The 23,739-nt window shown below is 33.8% G+C and overlaps 1 protein-coding gene and 1 long non-coding RNA gene across 2 annotated transcripts; one reads left to right on the top strand and one right to left on the bottom strand.

The window, feature by feature from the left end:
• Positions 1–5,053: 5,053 nt before the first annotated feature.
• LOC141679442 (uncharacterized) lies at positions 5,054–7,209 on the bottom strand. Its single transcript, XR_012558103.1, has 6 exons — positions 7,093–7,209; positions 6,833–6,947; positions 6,449–6,553; positions 6,099–6,338; positions 5,455–5,574; positions 5,054–5,349 (listed from the first exon to the last, which is right to left on the bottom strand). It is a non-coding gene; the product is annotated as an uncharacterized LOC141679442 (long non-coding RNA).
• Positions 7,210–11,956: 4,747 nt separating this feature from the next.
• Positions 11,957–13,221, top strand: LOC141718740 (zinc finger protein GAI-ASSOCIATED FACTOR 1-like). Its single transcript, XM_074521125.1, has 4 exons — positions 11,957–12,050; positions 12,227–12,623; positions 12,899–12,976; positions 13,116–13,221. Exons 1-4 carry the CDS (start codon positions 11,957–11,959, stop codon positions 13,219–13,221), a joined length of 675 nt encoding a protein of 224 aa, XP_074377226.1.
• The last annotated feature ends 10,518 nt before the right edge of the window (positions 13,222–23,739 follow it).

Genomic DNA, 23,739 nt, shown 5'->3' with positions numbered 1-23,739 from the left:
AGATATTTATATTGGTACAACTAAGTATGATTTTGGCTGATTTTATTATAAATTCCACCAATATTAGTGTGTAGTTAAATTTAGTATAAATTTTTATATCTTATTGGTGAAAATATTCAAGGTTTGATGATTAAAAAATCTTTAAAAAATATTTTTCGTCAATCCAACCTTATGGATGTCGATAGGTAGACATATTAATGGTATAACCAAAGTTTCAGATCAAAACAATTTTATTTTGTTTGCCATTTTGAAAGTCAAACATCAGTTTGACTAACACAACTACCTAGTGTTTGATCTTGAATTGGTGTTTCGATTTTTTTTCAAAAAGTATTCATCGATCCAACCATACGGATATCAATAGATATACATATTAGTGATATAACCAAAGTTTCAGATCAAAATAATTTTATTTGGTTTACCATTTTAAAGTCAAACATCAGTTTGACTAACAAAACTACCTAGTGTTTGGTCCTGAATTGGTGTTTCGATTTTTTTTTTAAAAAGTATTCATCGATCTAACTGTACGGATATCAATAGATATACATATTAATGATATAACCAAAGTTTTAGATCAAAGTAATTTTATTTGGTTTGTCATTTTAACAGCCAAACATTTTTTTGACCAGTACAACTACCTAGTGTTTGGTCCTGAATTGGTGTTTCGATTTTTTTAAAAAAATTATTCATCGATCTAACCATACGGATATCAATAGATATATATATTAATGATATAACCAAAGTTTCAGATCAAAATAATTTTATTTGGTTTATCATTTTAATAGTCAAACTTGAGTTTAACTAGTACAACTACCTAGTGGTTGGTCCTAAATTGGTGTTTCGATTTTTTTAAAAAGTATTCATTGATCCAACCGTACGGATATCAATAGATATACATATTAATGATATAACCAAAGTTTCAGATCAAAATAATTTTATTTGGTTTGTCATTTTAACAGTCAAACATCACTTTGACTAGTACAACTACCTAGTGTTTGGTCCCGAATTCGTGTTTCGATTTTTTTTAAAAGTATCCATCGATCCAACCATACCAATATCAATAGATATACATATTAATGATATAACCAAATTTTTAGATCAAAATAATTTTATTTGGTTTGCAATTTTAAAAGTCAAACATTAGTTTGACTAGTTCAACTAACTAGCATCAATTTTATTTTTCTAAAAAATAAAGAAATTTGAAAATTCTTATAGCGCATAAATTATTTTTTTCAGATATAAATTTTTTTATCTGGAAAACTTTAATTTTATCCCATATTCATAATTTCAAAATATTCACTAACAATTGAATAAAGTTTTTATTAAAAAATAAAATTCTGAAAAATCCTATATATAACCGAATTCTATTGAAATATTACTTCGAAAATGGCGGAAAATTTCCCTCACTTTCTTTTGAAAATTTTAAAAGTATGGGTCAATTTCCCGCCATTTTTAAAATATAAAATTTGACCGAAATCGGTTGAATTTAGGAGTGCCAAATAAATTACTTTATGGAAAAATTCCCTCGACTTTTTTACTGTGGCTAAATTCGACGGAAAAAGAAATTGGTCGAATTTAAGGGTTAAATTCGACCGGTTTAATTTCGACCGTTTTAATTTCGACCGGTTTCAGTTAAAATTGGTTGTAAATACGACCGTTTAAATACGACCATTTGAATTCGACCGAAGCCGGTCGAATTTAGCCGTGTCCAAAGGATTCGACCGCGTGCGATCGAATTTAACCCAGTCGAATTTAAATCAGTTGTATTTAAACTTGTTTTCTTGTAGTGTTAAATATAGTTTTCTTCATGTATTTATACCTACGAAAAGTTTTTTTTTCAAGTATGTATCTTAATTAATATTTACTTATACAAAGAATGTTATTTAAAGATTAAATAATGACTTATAGCAGGCCTGAAAGTTTTACCCATCATCGTTCAATTTGTGAGGCTCTTAATGAAAAGATGGCAAGGCACACAACAAATTGCACCCCCTACAGCTGCATGGCTTCTGGCATTGTCGCCAATGCTAGTAACACTAGCTCCACGAGCCTGGGCCCTGCTGGAGGTTTACTAATCCCATGGAGCCATCAGCAACTCTTAACTCCCCTGCTTGGACAAGGGGCCTCAAGCCCTTATTCGTTTACGAGTTTGCTATCAAGCCCATGGGTTGGATCAGCTTTTAGTAGCTATGGGGGAGCTTTGGGAGATGGAACGAGTGGTGGTGGTGGGAGAGTGGGTGGAAGTATCTTACAACAGTATGGAGGTGGCATGGAGCCTTTAAGTGATCAGATGAATGTTGCATATGGAGGAATGATGTAGGATGTGAACAATGCGCTGATGGAATGTTGATTGGTGAGGTGAATAACAATGTTTTGGTGGAGCAGCAGATGAAAGTTCAGAGTGAGTATGGTGATATTCTTAGCAGGGATTTTCTTCACCTCATGAAATAGTTTACTTGTTTTTACATAACTGTAGGCTATATGGACAAGGCGCATTAAAGTAGGGTTAACATTGATAACCAAATCACCGCATAAGCATTCAGCTGCCCCAACAACCTTTTCTTTGGCTGGTTATCATTATATTCATTTAACTCATATATACAACCTTAACTCAAATATTATAACTCTAACTCAAAATATATACATTTGTGACTCAAATGTTACAACTTTAACTAAAATTTATTTCCTAATAGTTAAACACCTACACCTTTAAATCTACAACCCTAACTCAAATATTATGATTAAACAAAATATCAAACTTTAGGCTAATCAAAGTATAAAAAGTACTCCCTCCATCTCATATTATGCGTCTTCTTTGGATTTGTGTCGGTCAAATTGACTTAAGTTTGACTGAAATTTATTAATAATTTATAATTGAACAAAATAAAAAAATTACATCACCGGAAAGTAGATTTAATCTACTTTAATATATAATTTTTAGTTTTTTGAAATAATATACGAGTAATGTTTAATCGTTAGTCAAAAGTTGGTAAATTTGACTTCTATAAAAGGAAAAGTGACACAGAATATGAGATGGACCGAGTATATTACACAAACCCGCAACCCTATATTGCTGCTAGATAAACTATCAACGGTTAAGGTTTAATAAAGTGTAAAAGGGAACTAAACAAACAAAATATTTACTATATCAATTTTAAAATAACAGTTAATTTAACTTAATATATATTTTTTTCAAATAAAAAATATGTAAAAAAAACCAGGCACCTAAACAAACAAAATCTTAACTACATAATTGTTTCAAGAGAAAATTGCATTTTGCACCCCTTAAATTTGTCCAAAAATCAATTTTGTATACCTACTTTCAAATATTGCAGTTTGCATCCCTTTCTTTGAAATCCCATTCAAATTGCACCCTTTTTGCCAAATTTTGTCAAATTTTTAGCCCAAATTCTTGTCTTCAATAACATAGTTAATCTATTCTTGAAAAGGAAATATGAGATATATTGTAGGAGACAACAATTATGACTAAATGATTTGGTAAAAATACTGCATGTTGAATCGGATTTCAAAGTAGGGGATGTGAACTGTAATTTGTATAATTTAATTTAATTTCTACAATTTTAGAATAAAAACAGTAATATATATTTGAGAATAAATTTTACTATATTTGAATATAGTAAAATCGCAAAAAAACTTAGAAAAGTTAGTATTTTTGGTAATTTCTGATGTTACAATTACCTCAACTTTAAATTGACATAAAACTTGTGATGTGCACTTTTTAGGGCAACATGCACACTGGTATACAAAAACAAAAATAATATGCACCTTCCTTTTTCTTTAAATTTAGTTAAAAACACTTTCACTTTTTTTGGGAAACATGCCCAATGTATTGTATACAAAAACAACACGCAACTTCCTTTTTTTAACCTGTCCTTGCACAAAATAATTTCAACTTAACATCTTGGCCAACTTAAAATAAATATTAAAAATGTCATGAAGATATTTTTGGGTCAAAAAGTATTCTCAACTACCCAAGGTTCCGAGGCAAGGATGTGGACGGGGAGCCGCCGTGGTTTCTCGAGAGGGAGCCGCCTTGGTCTCTCTCGAGACAGGCATGAGATATCAATTATTACATATAAGAGTATTCTAAAGAGTTCTATTCATTTAGCTTATACTTGAAAACTTGTATATTATTACATTTACCCTAATTAAAAATGAAAAAAAATGATACATAAACTTGTAGGCCAATGATCCTTTGATAAACGACTTTCTCCTTGAATTACTCAGTACAAGTGCTTTCGAGAATAGTGCTCCGGTGACTCATATTATTGAATGTGTCAGCAAAGTCAAGACAATTATAAAAAGAGATAAGGATATGAATCTATTTTTGACTTATTAACATTTTTAAATTTGTATGCAACCCATGCTATAAGCTGTGACTTAAGTGTGACTATATATACTACAAGTAACATGGCCTTTATCGGCCAAAAGTAATTTAATAAAAATCAGCCGGTATTACCCACTAGAAATTGTAGTCACTTTTTTGGTTTATGAATCGCAAAAATAGTTGCTATTAGTCATAATCTACCAGACTTATTTTTACTGCAATTCGTGTAACCCTTATGCCATTGCGTACATTATTAATGCCAATCATCCAAACATGTTCATATCACTTACAAGCCACAACACAAAAATATTAAACTAAATCAAATCATAAACAATAAAACATACTATCAAACTATTAGACTATTAATAACCCACATAACACTACAACAAATCTGGCCATTTACGACGGTTTTTTTAACTGAAATCGTCGTAATTGAGCCATTTACGACGGGAAAAAATCTTCGTTTTTGGTCGAGTAGTAAGTTCATTTTTTCGTCACAAGATAAAATTGCGTCGCAAGTTAGAAAGTAGGGGCCCACATACTCTATAAAATAATAAATCTACTTACGACGGAATATATCGTCGTAAGATACCAAAATACGACGAAAAATAACGTCGTAAGTTTTGTACTTACGACGGAAAAAACGTCGGATATTACTTTACGGGACCTACTTTTTATAAGATAAAATGTAATTTTACGAGGGAAAAATGCGTCGTAAGTTAGAAATTTCCAACAAAAAAACTCGCCCGAAACTAGAAATTTACCAAATCCGGTGAGATTTCCAGTTTCCGGCAGCATTTTTCAAGACGTTTCTGCCCACCAAACAATTTTAAACTACTCTGACAAATTAGAAATGACCATAACAACAAATAAACCCCAAAGTCAACAAAAATAAAAAATCAGAAAAAGGCCTTAACAAGGTTTAAGGCCATTATGTGCACATTGGTCCTTTGTCTGTGCTTGTTGTAAGACCAAATTCCTCCCGCAGCACAAGCAGCTATAAGCTGTTCCAAAACAAGTTATTAAAGCATGCACTAGAACCTCTTTGATATTTTGAAGTTGAATTTTAGATATCAATTGAAAATAGGAAGTGATCTTCCTAAACTTACTGGAGATAGCCATAAGTCTGCAGTTTGCATATCAAACTTTGGAGCATAAAGTACTGTTTCCCCGTAAAATTATAGCTGGAGGAAGTAGCAAATATGCAAGGAATAATGCTCCGCCAGTCCCTGCAAATACCATAGGTCGGTTGAAATGATGGTTTCAGCAGTTGATGATGCTATAGTCAGAGCAGTGGTCAGCCTATATATATGATTCAACAATGTGTTACGAATGACGATAAACATGCTAATCAATTTATCAACAATTAATGATATCATCCTGCCAAGAAATGACGAGTTTCCCCTAATTCTTGAACTTCTAATTTACTTTTCAAGAACATTAGTTTTGTCAAAATACAACTGAACATTGTTTTTGAAAGACATACAAAATTTTTACATGGCCTTAATCCTGATAATAACACACACGCCTGCATTGAGTCTCAAACACTCAACTTCTTGTTACTACCAAGAGAAAAGGGATATTCGATGTACTCGTACTATAATGCTAGCGATATTTCAAGATCAGAGCTCCATACAAAAAGCACAAATTTCTAATACATTAAGGATATACCATGTAGCAAGCTTGATGAAAATTTGAAAGGAAAATATGAAGTTCCTAATGCAAAATATCAAATCGAAAGAAAATTGAAAACCTTGGCAGCAGTTTCCATATCAAATCCAGAGCTTTGCATTATTGCTTCTTGAGCTTTCTTGGAAGCTTCTGAAATTGTAGGAAAAGCATACTTCCCAGCCTGGTCTCCAGCTTGCTGCAAGATAGGCAATGCTGCATCAACCCCGGGATTTACCGCTTCAGAAACAGCTCCAAAAACTTTGCTTAAAACATCGAAAACACTGGAACCCACTTCTTGCACTTGACCAATTGTATCTTCAACCTGCAAAAATAATCAAGAATGCCAAAATCATCACAATGAGCATTATATTTCCCAACAGCCCTTTACATAAATTCAAGAAACTAAACAAATTATTAAGTAAAGTTACTAACTTGAGTGATGGATGACACAATTTATTCTTTGGCGTTTATTTGAAAATTTCCCTACTGTGGTTAGGTTAGGACCACAGGCCACAGATTGAAGGTTCATTCAGTGACCTACAAGCCGGTGATTTATATCAATCTTATAGTCTCGTACATACTTGAATGTTCACATATCGATATAGTATATAGGATTAGAGGGGTGTAATTAAATATAAAATTTATCCCTTCTACAATAATGAATTGTATCTTGAAAGAAACTTTGATTATATAAGCCATAACCAAAACTCAAGTACATTCTGTAGACTAACCGAAACATGTTTACAAAACAAGAAACTAATATAATTAAGGCACTGTGTTATGTACAAGGTACTGCACAAACAAATGTAACCTGACCTAGTATTTTAACAAATGCTATGAAAACAAAGGATCGTAAATACTTAAAAATTATGATTGAAGACTTGTGATGAAGAGGAAACCATGTTCATGCTTGTTGCTACCTCTTCGTCGTCTATATACACACAAATTAAAATCAATACACACATATAAGAATACACATACGTAACAACTGATCATCATTACCATCACCAAATTAAGAAATTTGAAAGATTGAAATAGCTAGATTTTGAGAGATTGGGAATACGTATATTACATACGGTGTTGGTCAGAATTTGAGAGATGTAATTGAAGGAGAAAAAGATAGAACTCATAAAAGAGGAAGAGAAGAGGGATAGAGGCGGATCTGAACAAAAAAAGAAGTGGATGAATGAGATAATAGGGTTTTTGACTGGATTTGACGGGAGTTATGGGGTGGGTCGGCTTATTAATCTGTGAGTTGGGCTAAATGTATAACATATCTATTACAATTATATAAAAACATTAAAAATTTACGATACCTGTTTTTTGATACACACTAATTTTATAAAATTACGCGTACTTATATAAATTATATATTATCTAATTACCCTTAATTGTAAATTTAAAAATATTTTTCCCCTTTTAGTTTCATACCATATACTTTCTTGTTCGACATAATTTCTATCCAGCAAACAAACCCTCACGGAAACAATTGTCCGTCTAGAAATAAGAATATAATATTTTTTTTGGGAAGATATAAGATTATAATTTAATTTAATAGATTCCAGAAAATCTAAATTCAAAAGCATGGATTTTGATAACTAGCATCAATATTGATATTTACAATCTTTCATTAATTTTACCAAATTACACGTACTTATAAATTATATATTATCTAATTACCCTTAATTGTAAATTAAAAAAAAATCCACTTTTAGTGATATAACCAAAATTTAATATCAAAATAATTTTATTTTGTTTGACATTTTAACAATCAAGCATCAGTTTGACTAGTCCAGCTAACTAGTGTTGAATCTTGAATTAGTGTTTGGATTATTTTAAAAATATTTTTCAACGATCCAACCGTATGGATGTCAATAAATATATATATTAGTTATATAACCAAAATTTTATATCAAAATAATTTAATTTGTTTTGACATTTTAATAGTCAAGCATCAGTTTGACTAGTTCAGCTAACTAGTGTTGAATCTTGAATTAGTGTTTCGATTATTTTTAAAATATTTTTCAACGATCCGACCATATGGATGTCAATAGATATATATTAGTGATATAACCAAAATTTCATATCAAAATAATTTTATTTGGTTTGACATTTTAACAGTCAAGCATCAGTTTGACTAGTACTGCTAACTAGTGTTAAATCTTGAATTAGTGTTTCAATTATTTTAAAAATATTTTTCAATGATCCAACCATATGGATGTCAATAGATATATATATTAGTGATATAACCAAAATTTCATATCAAAATTATTTTATTTTATTTGACATTTTAACAGTCAAGCATGAGTTTGACTAGTACAGCTAACTAGTGTTTAATCCTAAATTGGTGTTTCGATTATTTTAATAATATTTTTAAAATATCCAACTGTATGGATGTCAATAAATATATATATTTGTGATATAACCAAAATTTCATATCAAAATAAGTTTATTTGGTTTGTCATTTTAACAGTTAAGTATAAGTTCGACTAGTACAATTAAATAGTGTTTAGTTCTGAATTTGTGTTTCGATTATTTTAAAAATATTTTTCCACGATCCAACCATATGAATGTCAATAGATATACATATATATATATATATATATATTAGTGATAACTAAAATTTTATATCAAAATAATTTTATTTGGTTTGACATTTTAACAGTCAAGCATCAGTTTGACTAGTCCAGCTAACTAGTGTTGAATCTTGAATTAATGTTTCGATTATTTTAAAAATATTTTTCAACGATCCAACCATATGGATGTCAATAAATATATATATTAGTTATATAACCAAAATTTTATATCAAAATAATTTAATTTGGTTTGACATTTTAATAGTCAAGCATCAGTTTGACTAGTTCAGCTAACTAGTGTTGAATCTTGAATTAATGTTTCGATTATTTTAAAAATATTTTTCAATGATCCATCCGTATGGATGTCAATAAATATATATTAGTGATATAACCAAAATTTCAGATCAAAATAATTTAATTTGGTTTGACATTTTAATAGTCAAGCATCAGTTTGACTAGTTCAGCTAACTAGTGTTGAATCATGAATTAGTATTTCGATTATTTTAAAAATATTTTTCAACAATCCAACCATGTGGATGTCAACAGATATATATATTAGTGATACAACTAAAATTTCATATCAACATAATTTTATTTGTTTTGCCATTTTAACAGTCAACCCGATGTTTGACTACTACATCTAACTAGTATTCAATCATGATTGGTGTCTCGATTATTTTAAAAATATTTTTCAACGATCCAACCATATGGATGTCAATAGATATATATATTAGTGATATAACCAAAATTTCATATGAAAATAAATTTATTTGGTTTGCCATCTTAACAGTCAAACATCATTTTGACTAGTACAACTAACTAATGTTTAATCCTGAATCAGTGTTTCGATTATTTTAAAAATATTTTTCAACGATCCAACCATATATATGTCAATAGATATATATATTAGTGATATAACCAAAATTTCATATCAACATAGTTTTATTTGGCTTGCCATTTTAACAGTCAAACATCATTTTGACTAGTACAGCTAACTAATGTTTAATGCTGAATTAGTGTTTCGATTATTTTAAAAATATTTTTCAACGATTCAACCGTATGGATGTGCTAATTTACGAAGGAATCCGTCATAAATTATTATCTGCAAAAAAATTCAGAAAAGTCAAATTTACCGCTAAATTTTTGGGAAAAAAGTTAAATTTCCCTTTTTGATAACTTACGACGAATTTTAATTTCCGTCGTAAATTATATGTTCCAAAATTTTCCGTCACAAATATTTCGTCGCAACTTTAGATGAAATTTTATTTATTTAATTTCAAGTTAAAATTTTAAAAAAAAATATTTAACTTACGACGAAATGTTTAAATCGTCGCAATTTCAAATAATTTTTATTTTCCCGCCAAAAAATTGGTTAAATTTCCCTCTTTGATAACTTACGACGATTTTTAATTTCCGTCGTAAATTAGATGTTCCAATATTTCCCGTCACAAATATTTCGTCGTAAATTTAGATGAAATTTTTTATTTATTTAATTTCAAGTTAAAATTTTAATAAAAATAATTAACTTACGACGAAATGTTTAAATCGTCGCAACTTCAAATAATTTTCATTTTTTTAATAGTGGCGTGCATAATTTTATTAATAAAATATTAAACTTACGACGGTTTTGGATTTCGTCATAAATAATTACGACGTTTTACTTTTTTCCGTCGTAAGTTGGGCGCGCATTTTTTTCCGTCGTAAGTTGGCCGTCGTAATTGGCCTATTTTTTTGTAGTGTAATACATAATGATATATATTTACAGATTAAACCTTAATTCCAATAATTTAAATTCACATCATAAACAATAATAAAATTAACAAAAAATTTAGAACAAACTAGCGACCTAAGCGCCACCGCCGTTGCCTACTACATCGTCACTGTCTCCCTCCACGTCTTTGTTGTCGCCCTGTATATCCTCCCTATCCTCCTCGCAGCTCCTGCTGGTATTTTTGCCACAGCCTTGTCGTGCCATCTCAGACGCCTATGTCCGTAAGTTAGAAACTTTGTAAATAACTAAAATAGCTAAAATTTGTAATACAAAAATATGTAAATATTATAAAAAATATCTGAAATGATAAGTGTATAATTTATCTATTTGTCTTCCGCCGCATAACCGAGGTTCATATTGTCCAACCAAAGAGGTAACTCGCAGCCGCTACCCTTAGGGTGCACACCGGGTAAATCCCACAAGCTCACGCAATAGCCTGTAAATCACGTGAACCAAGATAATAGCCTGCAAATAACGTGAACCAAGATAAACTACACTTAAGCGTTAGACTCTGGTTCATGAGGCATAATCATTAATTTTCCTCTCGTAGGATTCGAACTTGTAATCAAGAGGATAATTATCCCCCCTTTAACCAACTGAGCCAACCGTGCGGGCGCATTTGAGAAGGCTTCAACACTGCCGGAGAGATCACGCTGCATCTCCCTTGGCCATGGGTCGCTAAATCGGTTAGATAAATCCATGCCGACTACAATGTCTCATGTTAACATGCAGTGTGGAACCCATGTTGATTGTGTGTCGTTAAAAGTATATGACAAACAGATTTATGTCCGCGGTCGTTGTGAGATAAAAAGATGATGATATAATTTAAGTTATAAAATTGAAACATGTGAGAAATGTGGTGATAGCTAATTTGAACAAATTTTTTCTTCTTTTTGATTATGTTATTGGTCAAAATGAGTTGTCCTATATGCATAAAATCGAGGACAAAATGACATAATATTTCTATTATTCTCTAATTATATTTTAATGTAGTACTAATCTCCTAAACTAATAAATTAATCATTTTTGCTAATAAAATAATTAACTTTTACTATTGTTTATTTGTTAATTTTTTTCAATTTATATTGTGAATAATTTTTTAGGGGCCATTGAGTTAGAGATAATTGCCTATGAATCATATAATTAATATCAAAATCATATGTCATTTAAATATATCTTGTAATTCAAAGTTACAAGAATGAAACTGATCAAGACATTCAAAAAGTAATAGAAAATCCAAAATCCAGCTGGAATCTATATAATAAATGACAAAAAAAAAGTCAGTGGGACCTCATTCCCAGCTGCAAATGTGGCCAAAGGGGCGTGCATAATCCATAACATTACCATTACCTTTCACCACCTTCCTGTTTACTACCTTCCTGAATACAATTAATATGGTGAAAGAAATGCTTTTAAATATTTTTTTAAAATTAATTGTGGCTAGAATTAACCCTGGAAGGTACCTGAGTCAAGTGACCATGATTAAAATGTTATTATAAATTTGAGAGAGGATACAAATAGATCACATACATCCCAGGCTTTGAGTATTCTTCTACTACAAATCAATTTTAGTTTCAAGAAACACCTAGAGAAATGGCTTCATCTGCAACTTTATCTGTTATGGCTTCTTCTGCCTTACCAAGTGCTGCTGAGAGAAAACAGCAAAAACGTCGAGGAATTAATTCAAGTAAGATATTATATATACAGAGATATACGTGAGGTGTGAGTATTTTGGTCTTAATTTATCTTTGTGTCTTCAAGGATATATATTTCAATAAATCTAATGTCCGGGTCAGAAAGTTTGTGACATGGTTTTTTAATCTGTTTATCTGACGTCTCTATATATGTGTATGTATGTGACAGGCCCAGATGCTGAAATTGTCGCACTCTCACCCAAAACTCTGTTGGCCACAGATAGGTTTTCGTGTGATGTGTGTGGGAAGGGTTTTCCAAGGGAGCAGAACTTGCAGCTCCACAGAAGGAGACACAATTTGCCAGGGAAGCTCAAACAAAAGACAAGCCATGAAATCCGGAAAAAGGTTTTCATTTGCCCTGAAATGGGTTGTGTCCATCACGATCCATCAAGGGCCCTTGGAGATATTACCGGAATCAAGAAACACTTTTCTAGAAAACATTGCGAAAAGAAATTTAGCTGCCATAAATGCAACAAGAAGTATGCCGTAGACTCTGACTTGAAGGCCCATAATAAGATTTGTGGTACTAAAAAATATAAATGTGAATGTGGAACTACCTTTCCGAGGTGATGGTCATACCACAAGTCTCTCTTTTAATTCTAATTGATTACATAAATAGTTTTCTGTTTTCGTGTTAGTTGTGATGTATCCAATTAATTAGCATTGGAGTTTGTGCTTAGCACTGCAATTTAATAGTGGAAGTGATTTCGTAAAGTTCTTTTTTCTGGTATCTCTTGATATAATCTCTGTGTTTGGAAATTGCAGAAAAATTGTTTTAATATGAACAAATTATAATTTTCTATCTATAATTAACTAAAGGTTAAATAATTACTTGCTGCAGGCGTGAGAGTTTTACCTACCATCGTTCCATGTGTGATGCTGCTTGTATTTCCGCAAATGCTAGTAACCCTGGCTCCATGTACCTGGGCCCAGCTGCAGATTCACAAATTCCAGGAAGCCATCAGCTACTCTTGACTCCGGCTAGGACAAGGGGCCTCAAATCCAAATTCGTTTACTAGTTTGCTATCTGGACAATCCATAGGATCTGCTTTTAATAGCTATGGGAGAGCTCTGGGAGATAGAATGAGCAGTGTTGGAGTATATGGAGGTGGTCGCACCTTGGAAGAAATGTACAAGAATTGGAATGTGGGTGGCGGGAGTTAAATAGAGTGAGTATCGTAATAGGCTTACCAGGGATTTTCTTGGCTTGGGAACTGGGATGAACAGCCTGAGTGGAGGTGGATTGGGGGGTGATGATCACAGTGGTAATGGGACGACCAACTCGTGGGACAGGGAAGCTACCACATCAGCTGAGGCCAGGCCTTTCATTCATCACCGTAGCCCTGGGTTTTCAAGCCATCCATGCTTCAGGTCAGGCCCCTGTCTCCCTTTCTATCTCAATGCTTATATGCTTTGTGCTGTTTTTATAGCAATATGTACGCTATGTTTTTGCATGACCGTATAAATCTACATAAAATAAGGTCTATGTAGCCAAAAGGGGAAAAATATGGCAGATTATTTTACCATACATATACCAACTTTCACATTTTTTTTCCATGTGCAATCAAATATACTTAGTATTTTGTACAAATATTTGCTCTACATATGTTTAAAGTGGCTAACTATTAGCTTTTTGTGCAGGAGATCTTAGCTAGTTGGTGATCAAGGCAGGTGTATGGAGTTGATTTCCCTGACAGAACATCCATAAACTTATCAAGCTAATCATTAAAGTGGGATATTATATTTTGGGATATTTTGGGATATCAAGCTAATCATTAAAGTGGAACATCCATAAACTTGTCAAATAATGGTGTTTTGGGATATTTTCTTCTTCTTTGTTTCTAATATTCTCTAATTTGAAATGAAAAATGGTTAGTTTAAATCAAAGGCTAATTTTATATATTTTTTTCATTTTGTTCACAAAGTTGCATTTATGCTTTGAAAGTTGATTTGAATCTTTATTGATCTCAACTTTATATATAAACTTTGTTTTGAAAGTTGCATTTATGCTTTGAAATTTAACAATTAAGCCTCTTTCCTTATTAAATTTACAGTAAACACTTGTACAATTAAGAACATATATATACACACTTAACTTAAATAAAGTTTCATTTAAAAGTTATTTTAAACATATAAATTTTGGTTGTATATTAAATTCATAATATTCCACGTCTAGTTTGTTTAATTGCATATTTTTTTTGACAAACAAAATAGAATGTATTCATTAAAATACGCGAACATAGTCTGAACAAACCTCCAATTGATAATAATGGGAAATAAATAAACTAACTAAATAAATAGTCGTCTTATTTTCACATTGCTTAACAAATAAAATAATATTTTTTGAAATAAAAAGATTATAATAACTTTCCCACCAATTCAGCGATCACAACCCTTAAGATAACCTTCACATTAATGGCCCAATATTCAGAATTTTTAGTTACATCAACTAAAATCGGAGGAAAAAATACCCCAAACTATTAATAATCTTTAGTTGTGAAAAATTAAGCAGTTGAGATATTCAGCGTCTCAGTTTAGATGCAAGAAATCCAGATCCTAAAAACCATATAAATTGTTTCTAACGGAACCACTGCAAAAGACACAAATACTTTAAACAAAACATACTCACACCCAAAAAAGATTTGGAACAAACTTGATAATAAGATACACGAAAGATCTCACCAAAAAGAATTAGCTCACACCCATAAAAGATGTTTATTCTAAATTTTGAAAAACAATAAAATAAAAGAAAATATGGAAGAGTGAAAATGATTAAACGGCGATAGAGTATTGTAGATATACTGAATGAATGATAGAATGGGAAAGAGCGAGCCGCCTACTCTCATTGGAGAGAGTACGAGGGTAGAGAGAAGATGAAGTAAAAATATGAGTTAGTTAATTTGTTGATTTTGTGAATATTTAATTGCATATTTGAATATAATGAGTTTTATACTTTGTTATGTTTTTTTTTTTTTTTGATCAAAAGGAATTTCATTAACTCAACAAATCAGACGACACAATTGTCTCCAACAAAACAGATGGAGGAGACGAGAAAACAATAAAGCTATTAAGCTCACAAGGGATTCTAGCTAAATAATGAGCTACCTTGTTCGCCTGCTTTTTAACATGACTAAGAAATATTCTGCGATTACTCCTTAACAATTCTCCACACTGCTGCAACAAATCTCCCAGCTCTAGCAGGTTGCTTTCGTTCTGCTTGATTGCATTAACACTAAGCAGAGAGTCGCTTTCAATCAAAACAGTTCCTTCTGTCATCTCCTGCGCCCATAGAATCGCCTGCAAAATGCCAGTTGTCTCAGCCTCAGTTACTGATACAGCTCTTGCAATCTTCAGAGTTTGCCCTGCAATAAACTGTCCCAGGTGGTCTCTAAGAGCCATACCCACCGCAAAAAAATCCTGACCTCTCACAACAGAAGCATCAACGTTGAGTTTAAGTTGTCCCTCCCTTGGTTTCTTCCACTTCTGGTCACTTATATCTGCCCTATCTCCATGCACATGAGTAGTAGCAGGATACTTATTAGCTACCTGCCAGTCGTCGACCTGTTTCATGCACCACGACTTGACTATACCAGGTGCCATGGTTTTGTTTTCAAAAATGCACTTATTTCTAACGTACCATATCCCCCACAGAACAACTGACATGGTGACTAAATCCTTCACTGGTCCTGAGGCAAGATATGAGATCAACCAGTCTGAGACATACTCCACATCGTGCATCTCAAAATTCATTCCAACCTGTTGCCAGCATTCTTTAGAAAAACTGCACTCAAAGAACAGATGCCTTAAGTGTTCTATATCACCCACGCACATTGGACAACTTATAGTGACTGGAACCCCTTTCCCACGCAGTCTATTACGAACCGGGATTGTGTTCCGACAGAACCTCCAAAGAAAAACACGTATCTTGTGTGGAATTGGCAGTTGCCAAAGACGTTTCCATCCCACTGAGCTAGAATTTACCTCTCCAGAACTCTGAGAGTTAGACCACTGAAAATACGCAGATTTCACTGTGTACTGTCCAGTATTTGTATGGACCCAGGCAATCCTGTCACTAGTACACCCCTGTGGAATTCTTGTATTGACAATAGCTGCAGCATCCTCAGTACTGAAATGGCGATTAACTTTTTCCACGTCCCACTCCTTTCTGTTTTCCTTAAAGAACTAATGCACCTTCGACCGTTTAGCTAGCTCACTTGTAGTAGCAGACTTAACGCAGAACTCATCCAAGGACCTCAGCCATTTGTCGACTCCAATATTGATCGAAGCACCATCACCCAGCACCCATCTTAGACCCTTTTTCATCTCTTCTTTTGCTTCCCAAATTCCAGACCACGTGTAACTTACTCCTCCAGGTCTGCTAGCATCAAGAAGGTGGCAAGCCGGATAATACCTTGCTTTTAAAACTCTTGAAACCAATGCATTTGGACGCTTAATTAAGCTCCAGCACTGTTTTCCGAGAAGGGCTAGGTTAAACCCATAAATATCTCTAAATCCCAGTCCTCCTTTAGTTCTTGACATACACATTTTTTCCCAGGCTAACCACCGAATGCCGTTACTGTTAGTTGAGCTAGATTGCCACCAGAATGCGTTCATGATTCTTTGAATTTCCTGACCCAAAGACTTAGGTAATAAAAAACAAGACATAGCATAAGCCGGGATCGATTGCACCACATTTTTTAGGAGAACTAGTTTACCAGCTCGGGACAGCAGCTTTATACTCCAGCCTTTAATTCTTTGGATCACCTTCTCCTTCAAATATTTGAAAACTGATTTCTTTGATCGACCAATTAACGATGGCAACCCAAGGTACTTGCTATTTCCTATGTCGTTAAAAACCTGAAGCACCTGTTTGATTTCTTGCTGTTTATCCATTCTTACGTTAGAGCTAAAGAAGATGGCTGATTTCTGATAGTTAACAGCTTGCCCCGACCAGCTTTCATACGCATTTAGCACACTCTTGACTGCTAAAGCTTCATTTGCAGCAGCTTTGAAAAATAAAAAACTGTCGTCAGCAAACAACAAGTGGGTTACAGATGGAGCATTCGTACAGATTCTGCACCCATTCATCCTACTTTGTTATGTTGGAATTATTTTTAATCTAAACTTATTTGGTTTGTCTATTTTGTTTTGGTCCTTGAATAAATCTACGTGTCTGTAGTTTTGATAGTGCTGTAGACTTGGTCTCAGGTAGTTGCAGTGTTTTAGGAGTCTAGTTTAATAAGCTGGAGATTATCATGGTCACGTACTCCTGTTTGTACTCGTGTTCTTTAGGATCTCAGTTAGCTGTAGTCTTTATTATGTAATCTTCATTTCCAGAATGTAATCCCAACAGTACCAAGTTTCTTTATTTTTCTGCAATCAAAGTAGTATAACTTTCTCAGTATTTAATCATATAACTAACATCTGGTATCAGAGCTTCAAACACACACCTGGGAGACACACTCGAGTTGTCACTCAGATGGAGTTAAGCAAGAGCAAGGAGGGTTCTTTTGGGCTGAGTTATCCAATGCTTACAAAGACCAACTACACTACTTGGGCCATGAAAATGAAGGTGTTTATGCAGGCACATGGGGTGTGGGATGCAATAGAGCCAAAGGATCCTAAAGATGCTGTAGAGGACAAGATAGACAAGCGTGCTTTGGCCGTTATTTACCAAGGACTACCAGATGATATGTTGCTGACAATTGCTGAGAGAAAGACGTCCAAGGAGGCGTGGGGGTCAATCAAAACACTGTGCCTGAGTGCAGATAAAGTGAAGAAGGCGAAGGCGCAAACTCTTAAATCAGAGTTTGAGTCACTAAAAATGAAGGACTCGGAACAGCTGGACGACTACTGTATGAAATTAAATGATTTGGTTACAAAGATCAGGTCAGTGGGGGAGAAAATCACAGAAGAATATGTGGTAAAGAAACTGTTACGTTCTGTCCCAAGCAAGTTTCTGCAGATTGCCTCTGCAATCGAGCAATTTGGAAACTTGGAAGTCATGACTGTAGAAGAAGTCATCGGGTCTCTGAAAGCACATAAAGAACGCTTACAGGGACCAACTGAGTACAACGAGGGACAACAACTTTTGCTGACTGGAGAAGAGTGGCACAAAAGAGAGAATGGCGACGGGAAACTGCTTCTTACAAGAGAAGAATGGTTGAAGAAATCTGGTAAAATGGGCACGTCTAGTGGAGGAGATTATCGTACTAAAGACAACTGTATTGTTCGTGACAGAAGCCAGGTTAAATGCTTTAACTGTGGTGGCTATGGCCATTTCGCAGCCGAGTGTCCAAGGCCAAGAAAATTTAGACAGCAGAAAGGTGAAGTGAATCTGACACAAGTGAATGACGATGAGCCTGCATTGTTGATGGTTATATGTGATAGTAATGCAGATGATTTAATTCTTTTTACTGAGGGCAACAGTGTAAGTAGTGCCAAAGGAATTGAAGAAAATACGTGGTACCTCGATAATGGAGCGAGTAACCACATGACACGGCGTCGAGATAAATTTGAAAAACTGGACAGAACAGTAAAAGGTGAAGTAAAGTTTGGTGATGGGTCACTAGTAAAAATCGAGGGAAAGGGGTCGATCAGAATTTTTTGTAAAAATGGAGACACCAGAATCCTAAATGGAGTGTATTTTATTCCCACACTTCGAAGCAACATAATCAGCTTAGGACAACTATCCGAGGAGGGAAATAGAGTCGTGATGAATGGAGAAAGCTTATGGGTATACGATAGCTGTGGAAGACTGCTTATTCAAGTCAAGAGGTCAAGTAACCGACTTTATAAAATTCAAATTGAAGATACACAAGAACGGTGCTTGCTGTCAAAAGGCGAGGAATAGGCATGTTTGTGGCACCAGCGTCTCGGGCATGTAAACTTCAAAGCTATGCATCTAATGTCAACAAAGAACATGGCTCGTGGAATGCCTTACATCAATCAACCGAAAGAATTGTGCAATGGCTGTCTCTTGACAAAACAAAACCGTAAGTCTTTCCCATCTCAGACAAATTACTTTGCTCATAATAGTTTAGAACTGATACATTTAGACCTCTGTGGACCAATAACTCCCCATACACCAGCTGGAAATCGTTATTTTATGTTGTTGGTAGATGATCATACACGCATGATGTGGGTATATATGCTTAAAACCAAAGATGAAGCCTTGCCTGTTTTTAAGAAATTTAAATTGTTAGTCGAGAATGGTAAAAATCATAAAATTCCGACTTTGAGGACGGATCGGGATGGTGAATTTTGCTCCAAAGAATTTCAATCCTTTTGTGAGGAACATGGCATAACAAGACATTATACGGCACCCTACACACCTCAACAAAATGGTGTCGTAGAGCGCCGCAACCGTATTGTAGTTGCCATGGCAAGGAGTCTGTTAAAGGAGAGAAACGTTCTATCAAAGTACTGGGGGGAAGCTGTTCAACATGCTGTCTACATTCTGAATAAAATGCCCACTCGAATAATGTCAAATATCAGTCCCCATGAAGCTTGGCCAGAAACCAAGTGTTCACTCTCTAAAAATCTTTGGCTGTACTGCATACATGAAGATACCAGCTGTACACAAGAAAGAGTTAGATGACAGAAGTAAATTAGTTGTGCATTTTGGCCGAGAACCAGGGACAAAAGTGTATAGATTATACGACCCTGTTTCTGGAAGAATACACGTTAGTAGGGATGTAACTTTTGATGAAGCTAAAGGTTGGCAGTGGGGAACAGAAAACAACCTTGAGTCTGGTACTCCTGGACAATTTTATTTGGACGAAGTGTTTACAGCTGCACGAGGTGTTCATATACCAGCCACACCAGCGTCTCCAAACACGCCAATATCATCAACACAGTCTGAGTCTACAGCCTTAATGTCAAGCCCATCCCAATCTGGTTCGTCTACACCACAAACTCACACACAGAGTAGTCACTACAAGAAATATTGAATCAAACAATGGTTTTACACCGTTGTCTAAAAGATGAATATTTCGTTATCTATCCGGGGGCGGTGTGTTTGGTACTCATACAATGGTTACGCACCATTGTAACAAATACATCACACAACTGAATATAAAGCCTTTATCACATTTTATTCACACAACGGATATGACCCTTTCTAATATTCTACAAACAACAGTTTTCTAGCCGTTGTAACAATGTAGAGGCACAATAGTTAAAAATAGTGTTATGTGAATTGACTCCTACAACGGTTTATGTATTTATTTCATCTAGTTACACAATGGTTTTTATTAAGAAAACAAATGTATGACATACTTTAGACAACAATTTTTTGTTTTTGGGTATTGTGTTTTAGCAATGCTCACAACAGTTTTTGTAATGACCAAGATATTGTTAGAAGCTAATCTAACAATGGTATGTAGTGATCCCAGAGTGTTGTTAGGATTTGTACATACAATGGTGTTAATAATTTGATCTATTGTGCAAATCATTAAGGCACAATGTTTAAGTTCTACTATTCAGTTGTATAAGTTTGGTTCATACAAGTGTATGCCTTTTAAAACATCATTGTCGAATATCTTTAGCACAATGGTTTACTTTTGTGCCAAATATTGTCTGATATAGCTTAGGACAATGGTTTACTTATGTACCAACTGTTGTCTAGTATAACTTAGCACAATAGATATTTTTATTTTACTAAACAATTGTCTATCAAACATAGCAATGGTTCTATACCTATTCTATTTATAAATAAAGCCTTTACAAATACAAATTGCAAAATCAAATACCAAACCATTCAAAAACCAAATGTACCATGCGATAAATACCATAACATCCGATAAACTTCATAATTTACCAACTACACCAAAGATCCACTTCAACCATAAGTACATACATCCACCAAACTTCAACAACCATAAAAAGTTCAGAAAAACTCCAGTTAAACACCGTACCAACAACGTCAATATAACTTAAACTAGTTCATCTTACCATCACAAATTACATATAAACTATTCGCGAGACTAACTTAACATGAATAAAACTTTATGAAGAATTTGGCGAAGTCCATCTTGATCACGTTTAAGTCATCCTCATTGTAAGCCAGATTGCCTCTACGAATCCACTGAAAATCAAATAAAGTTTTGACAGTTTTGTAAGCCACTATGTTGATAGTGAAAATAAAGTACCATCCGACATAAAGTTGTAATTTAAAATTAAAAACAAGAAAAAATCATACCTTAGTTGCAAATTGAAGCTCTTTGTCATAACAAATTTCTTTCATATATCCCATGACAAAAAGGCCACAGTCCCGGACCCCTGTCTGCAAAGGAACTCCCTGAAAAAAAATAGAAAATAAAATTAATCACATATTTTACTTGCATATATGAGAAATTATAAAAAAATATTATTACCGCCATATTCTCCCAACAAATTTTCTTCCTGGCAACCTTATTCACCTTATTCAGCCTCTCTTTGTACATCTTTATCAAACTGTTAGAAAGTAGTACAAGTCAACAAAAAAAAATTTGCGTAAATTACCTAAAGCAATTAAAAATATTGACTCACTTATCAACAACTTCTACCCATTCATCGCTTGCAATACGACGCTTAAGAGGATCCATGTGTTATACTACCTCCGTCGTTGGAACAACAACGGTTAGTGACCAGTGATTCCTATCAAAGCATGAGAAGATGTGTCTTTCAGAAATTTAATTATGCAGTTAGATGTTACCACAAAAATAACCAAAGGTAACTTGAAGAAATAATTAAATAAATTACTTATATCTCATTTAATTATATATTTAACAATTTACAAGTTAGCAAATTAATTTACAAGTTACCAAATTTAAAGTTCCATCCATACAAATATATTCTACAAATTTCTAAAATTCACTAAAAATATAAAAAAAATGAAAATTAAATTACAAGTACTTAAACATCTTAATGAGATCATAAAATATGAAGTGTACTTATAAAGTGAGAAATGCTTACACGTCATTGAAAGGAATAAGAAAGCATTGTCCTTCCTTAGCATTCATAAAACGGTTGGCAAGCGCACGTGACCTCTCCCCTGCATTGCCACAACCAATGGCTCCAACAATACCCGGATCCACAAAAGCAATCATATTCGTCATTTTATTCTTTCTCAAAAACTCATACAAGAAGCTGTAAACAAATTAAACAATAGTTGGAATCTAATTTAATTTTATTTAGAGAACAATTAAAATAAGAATGCACTCATTTTTAATTCAAGATAATTAACAACAAATTGAAAAAGCTAATGTACGTGGAAACTTACTGAATGAATATGGTAATGATCGATCCGGATATTTCACCTCTACCACATAGGGAATGTATATCTTGCAGAAAGATCACCTGCTTCTTTGTGACAGCAAATGCTTGTTCATATAACTGAAAACTTACGGTTCTTCCATCGCTTAAAGCATCCTTAGCCCACATCCACAACCGTTTTAAAGATGATAGATAATTTACACCCATCTCTACATGAAGCTCATCCTCCACATCATCAGTTTCTATCACTACATGCTTCTTTGTTTTCTTGGAACCAACTTTCTTCGCACCACGCTTTTTGACATTCTGAAAATAAAAACATGCACGTCAACACAGTAAAAACATAACAAAATATATCAATTACACACACACTATCATCAATCTTTACCTTTGGAGTAGACAAAACTTGGGTACTGCTTGTGTTCCCCACCACGAGATCCCTTGGCCATGCAATAAAAGAACCTATTGCTTGTTTCACAGTTACAATTTCATCTCCTACGGGAAATGGGATCTTAGCATCCTCTTGAATTGCATAAGAAATGGACACTCTTGCATTTTCCTTCGAAAGGCATATTCCGTGAAGAGTCGGCTCACATCCTTCAGCAAGAGGGATTTCATCAACCCGGCCATATGCTACGATGTTGCTTACTGATCCTATTGCCAGTTGACAAACACCGGATAAACCATCCAACTTCAACCCTTTAGGATGATTCTCAATTTCAACAAACTCATTATCAGTGTCAACCATAAAGGCCTCCTCACCTTTGAAAAAAACATTATGCTCATTCTCCTCTTCAATATTTTTATATCCAATATTGTCCTTAGAAAAACATTCTACATTCTCCTCATCACCATGATCTGAACCTTCATCCCCAGATTCCACGTTCAGCTTTTTCCTCACAATATCATTCCCATCATTCTCGTTTACGAACTGAGGCACGCCCTTTAAATCTGAGCAGCTTCCTTATTGGGAAGCAATGATTGGGCTACCCTTTTGACCAATACCTTTAGCCATTTTCAATTCTGCTCTGATCTTTTCAATTTCAGCAGTCCAAAATGCATCTCTCTGTTTTATAATTTTCGGAGTCTCCTCAGCCATAAAGTTTTTAACCCCCTCATGTATCCTCTCCTCAATAATCCTTGATTTTTTCTGTATTGGCAGATCAAAATAGATAGACTGTTTCACGTGGCTCCCCTGCCCACGTACTCTGCCTCCATGCTCAGGCTTACCGAGCGCCATGGTTAACACATCATTTCTACCTTCTTCTACCAATTCCCCTTCTTTAACCTTCTTCTTGAGCAACTCCTAAAAACACCACAGTATAGAAGAAGTTATATATCAAATTGGAACTATGATGAATATTCTCGGTTGAAATTTAAATGAATAACTTACTATTTTCTCAGCTTTTTCTTTAACATTCTCAT

This window comes from Apium graveolens, chromosome 1, assembly GCF_009905375.1.
Source record: "Apium graveolens cultivar Ventura chromosome 1, ASM990537v1, whole genome shotgun sequence".
Classification (NCBI taxonomy): Eukaryota; Viridiplantae; Streptophyta; class Magnoliopsida; order Apiales; family Apiaceae; genus Apium; species Apium graveolens.
Note: the sequence above shows the minus strand (reverse complement) of the source record. Positions and strands in the feature narration are given on the sequence as shown.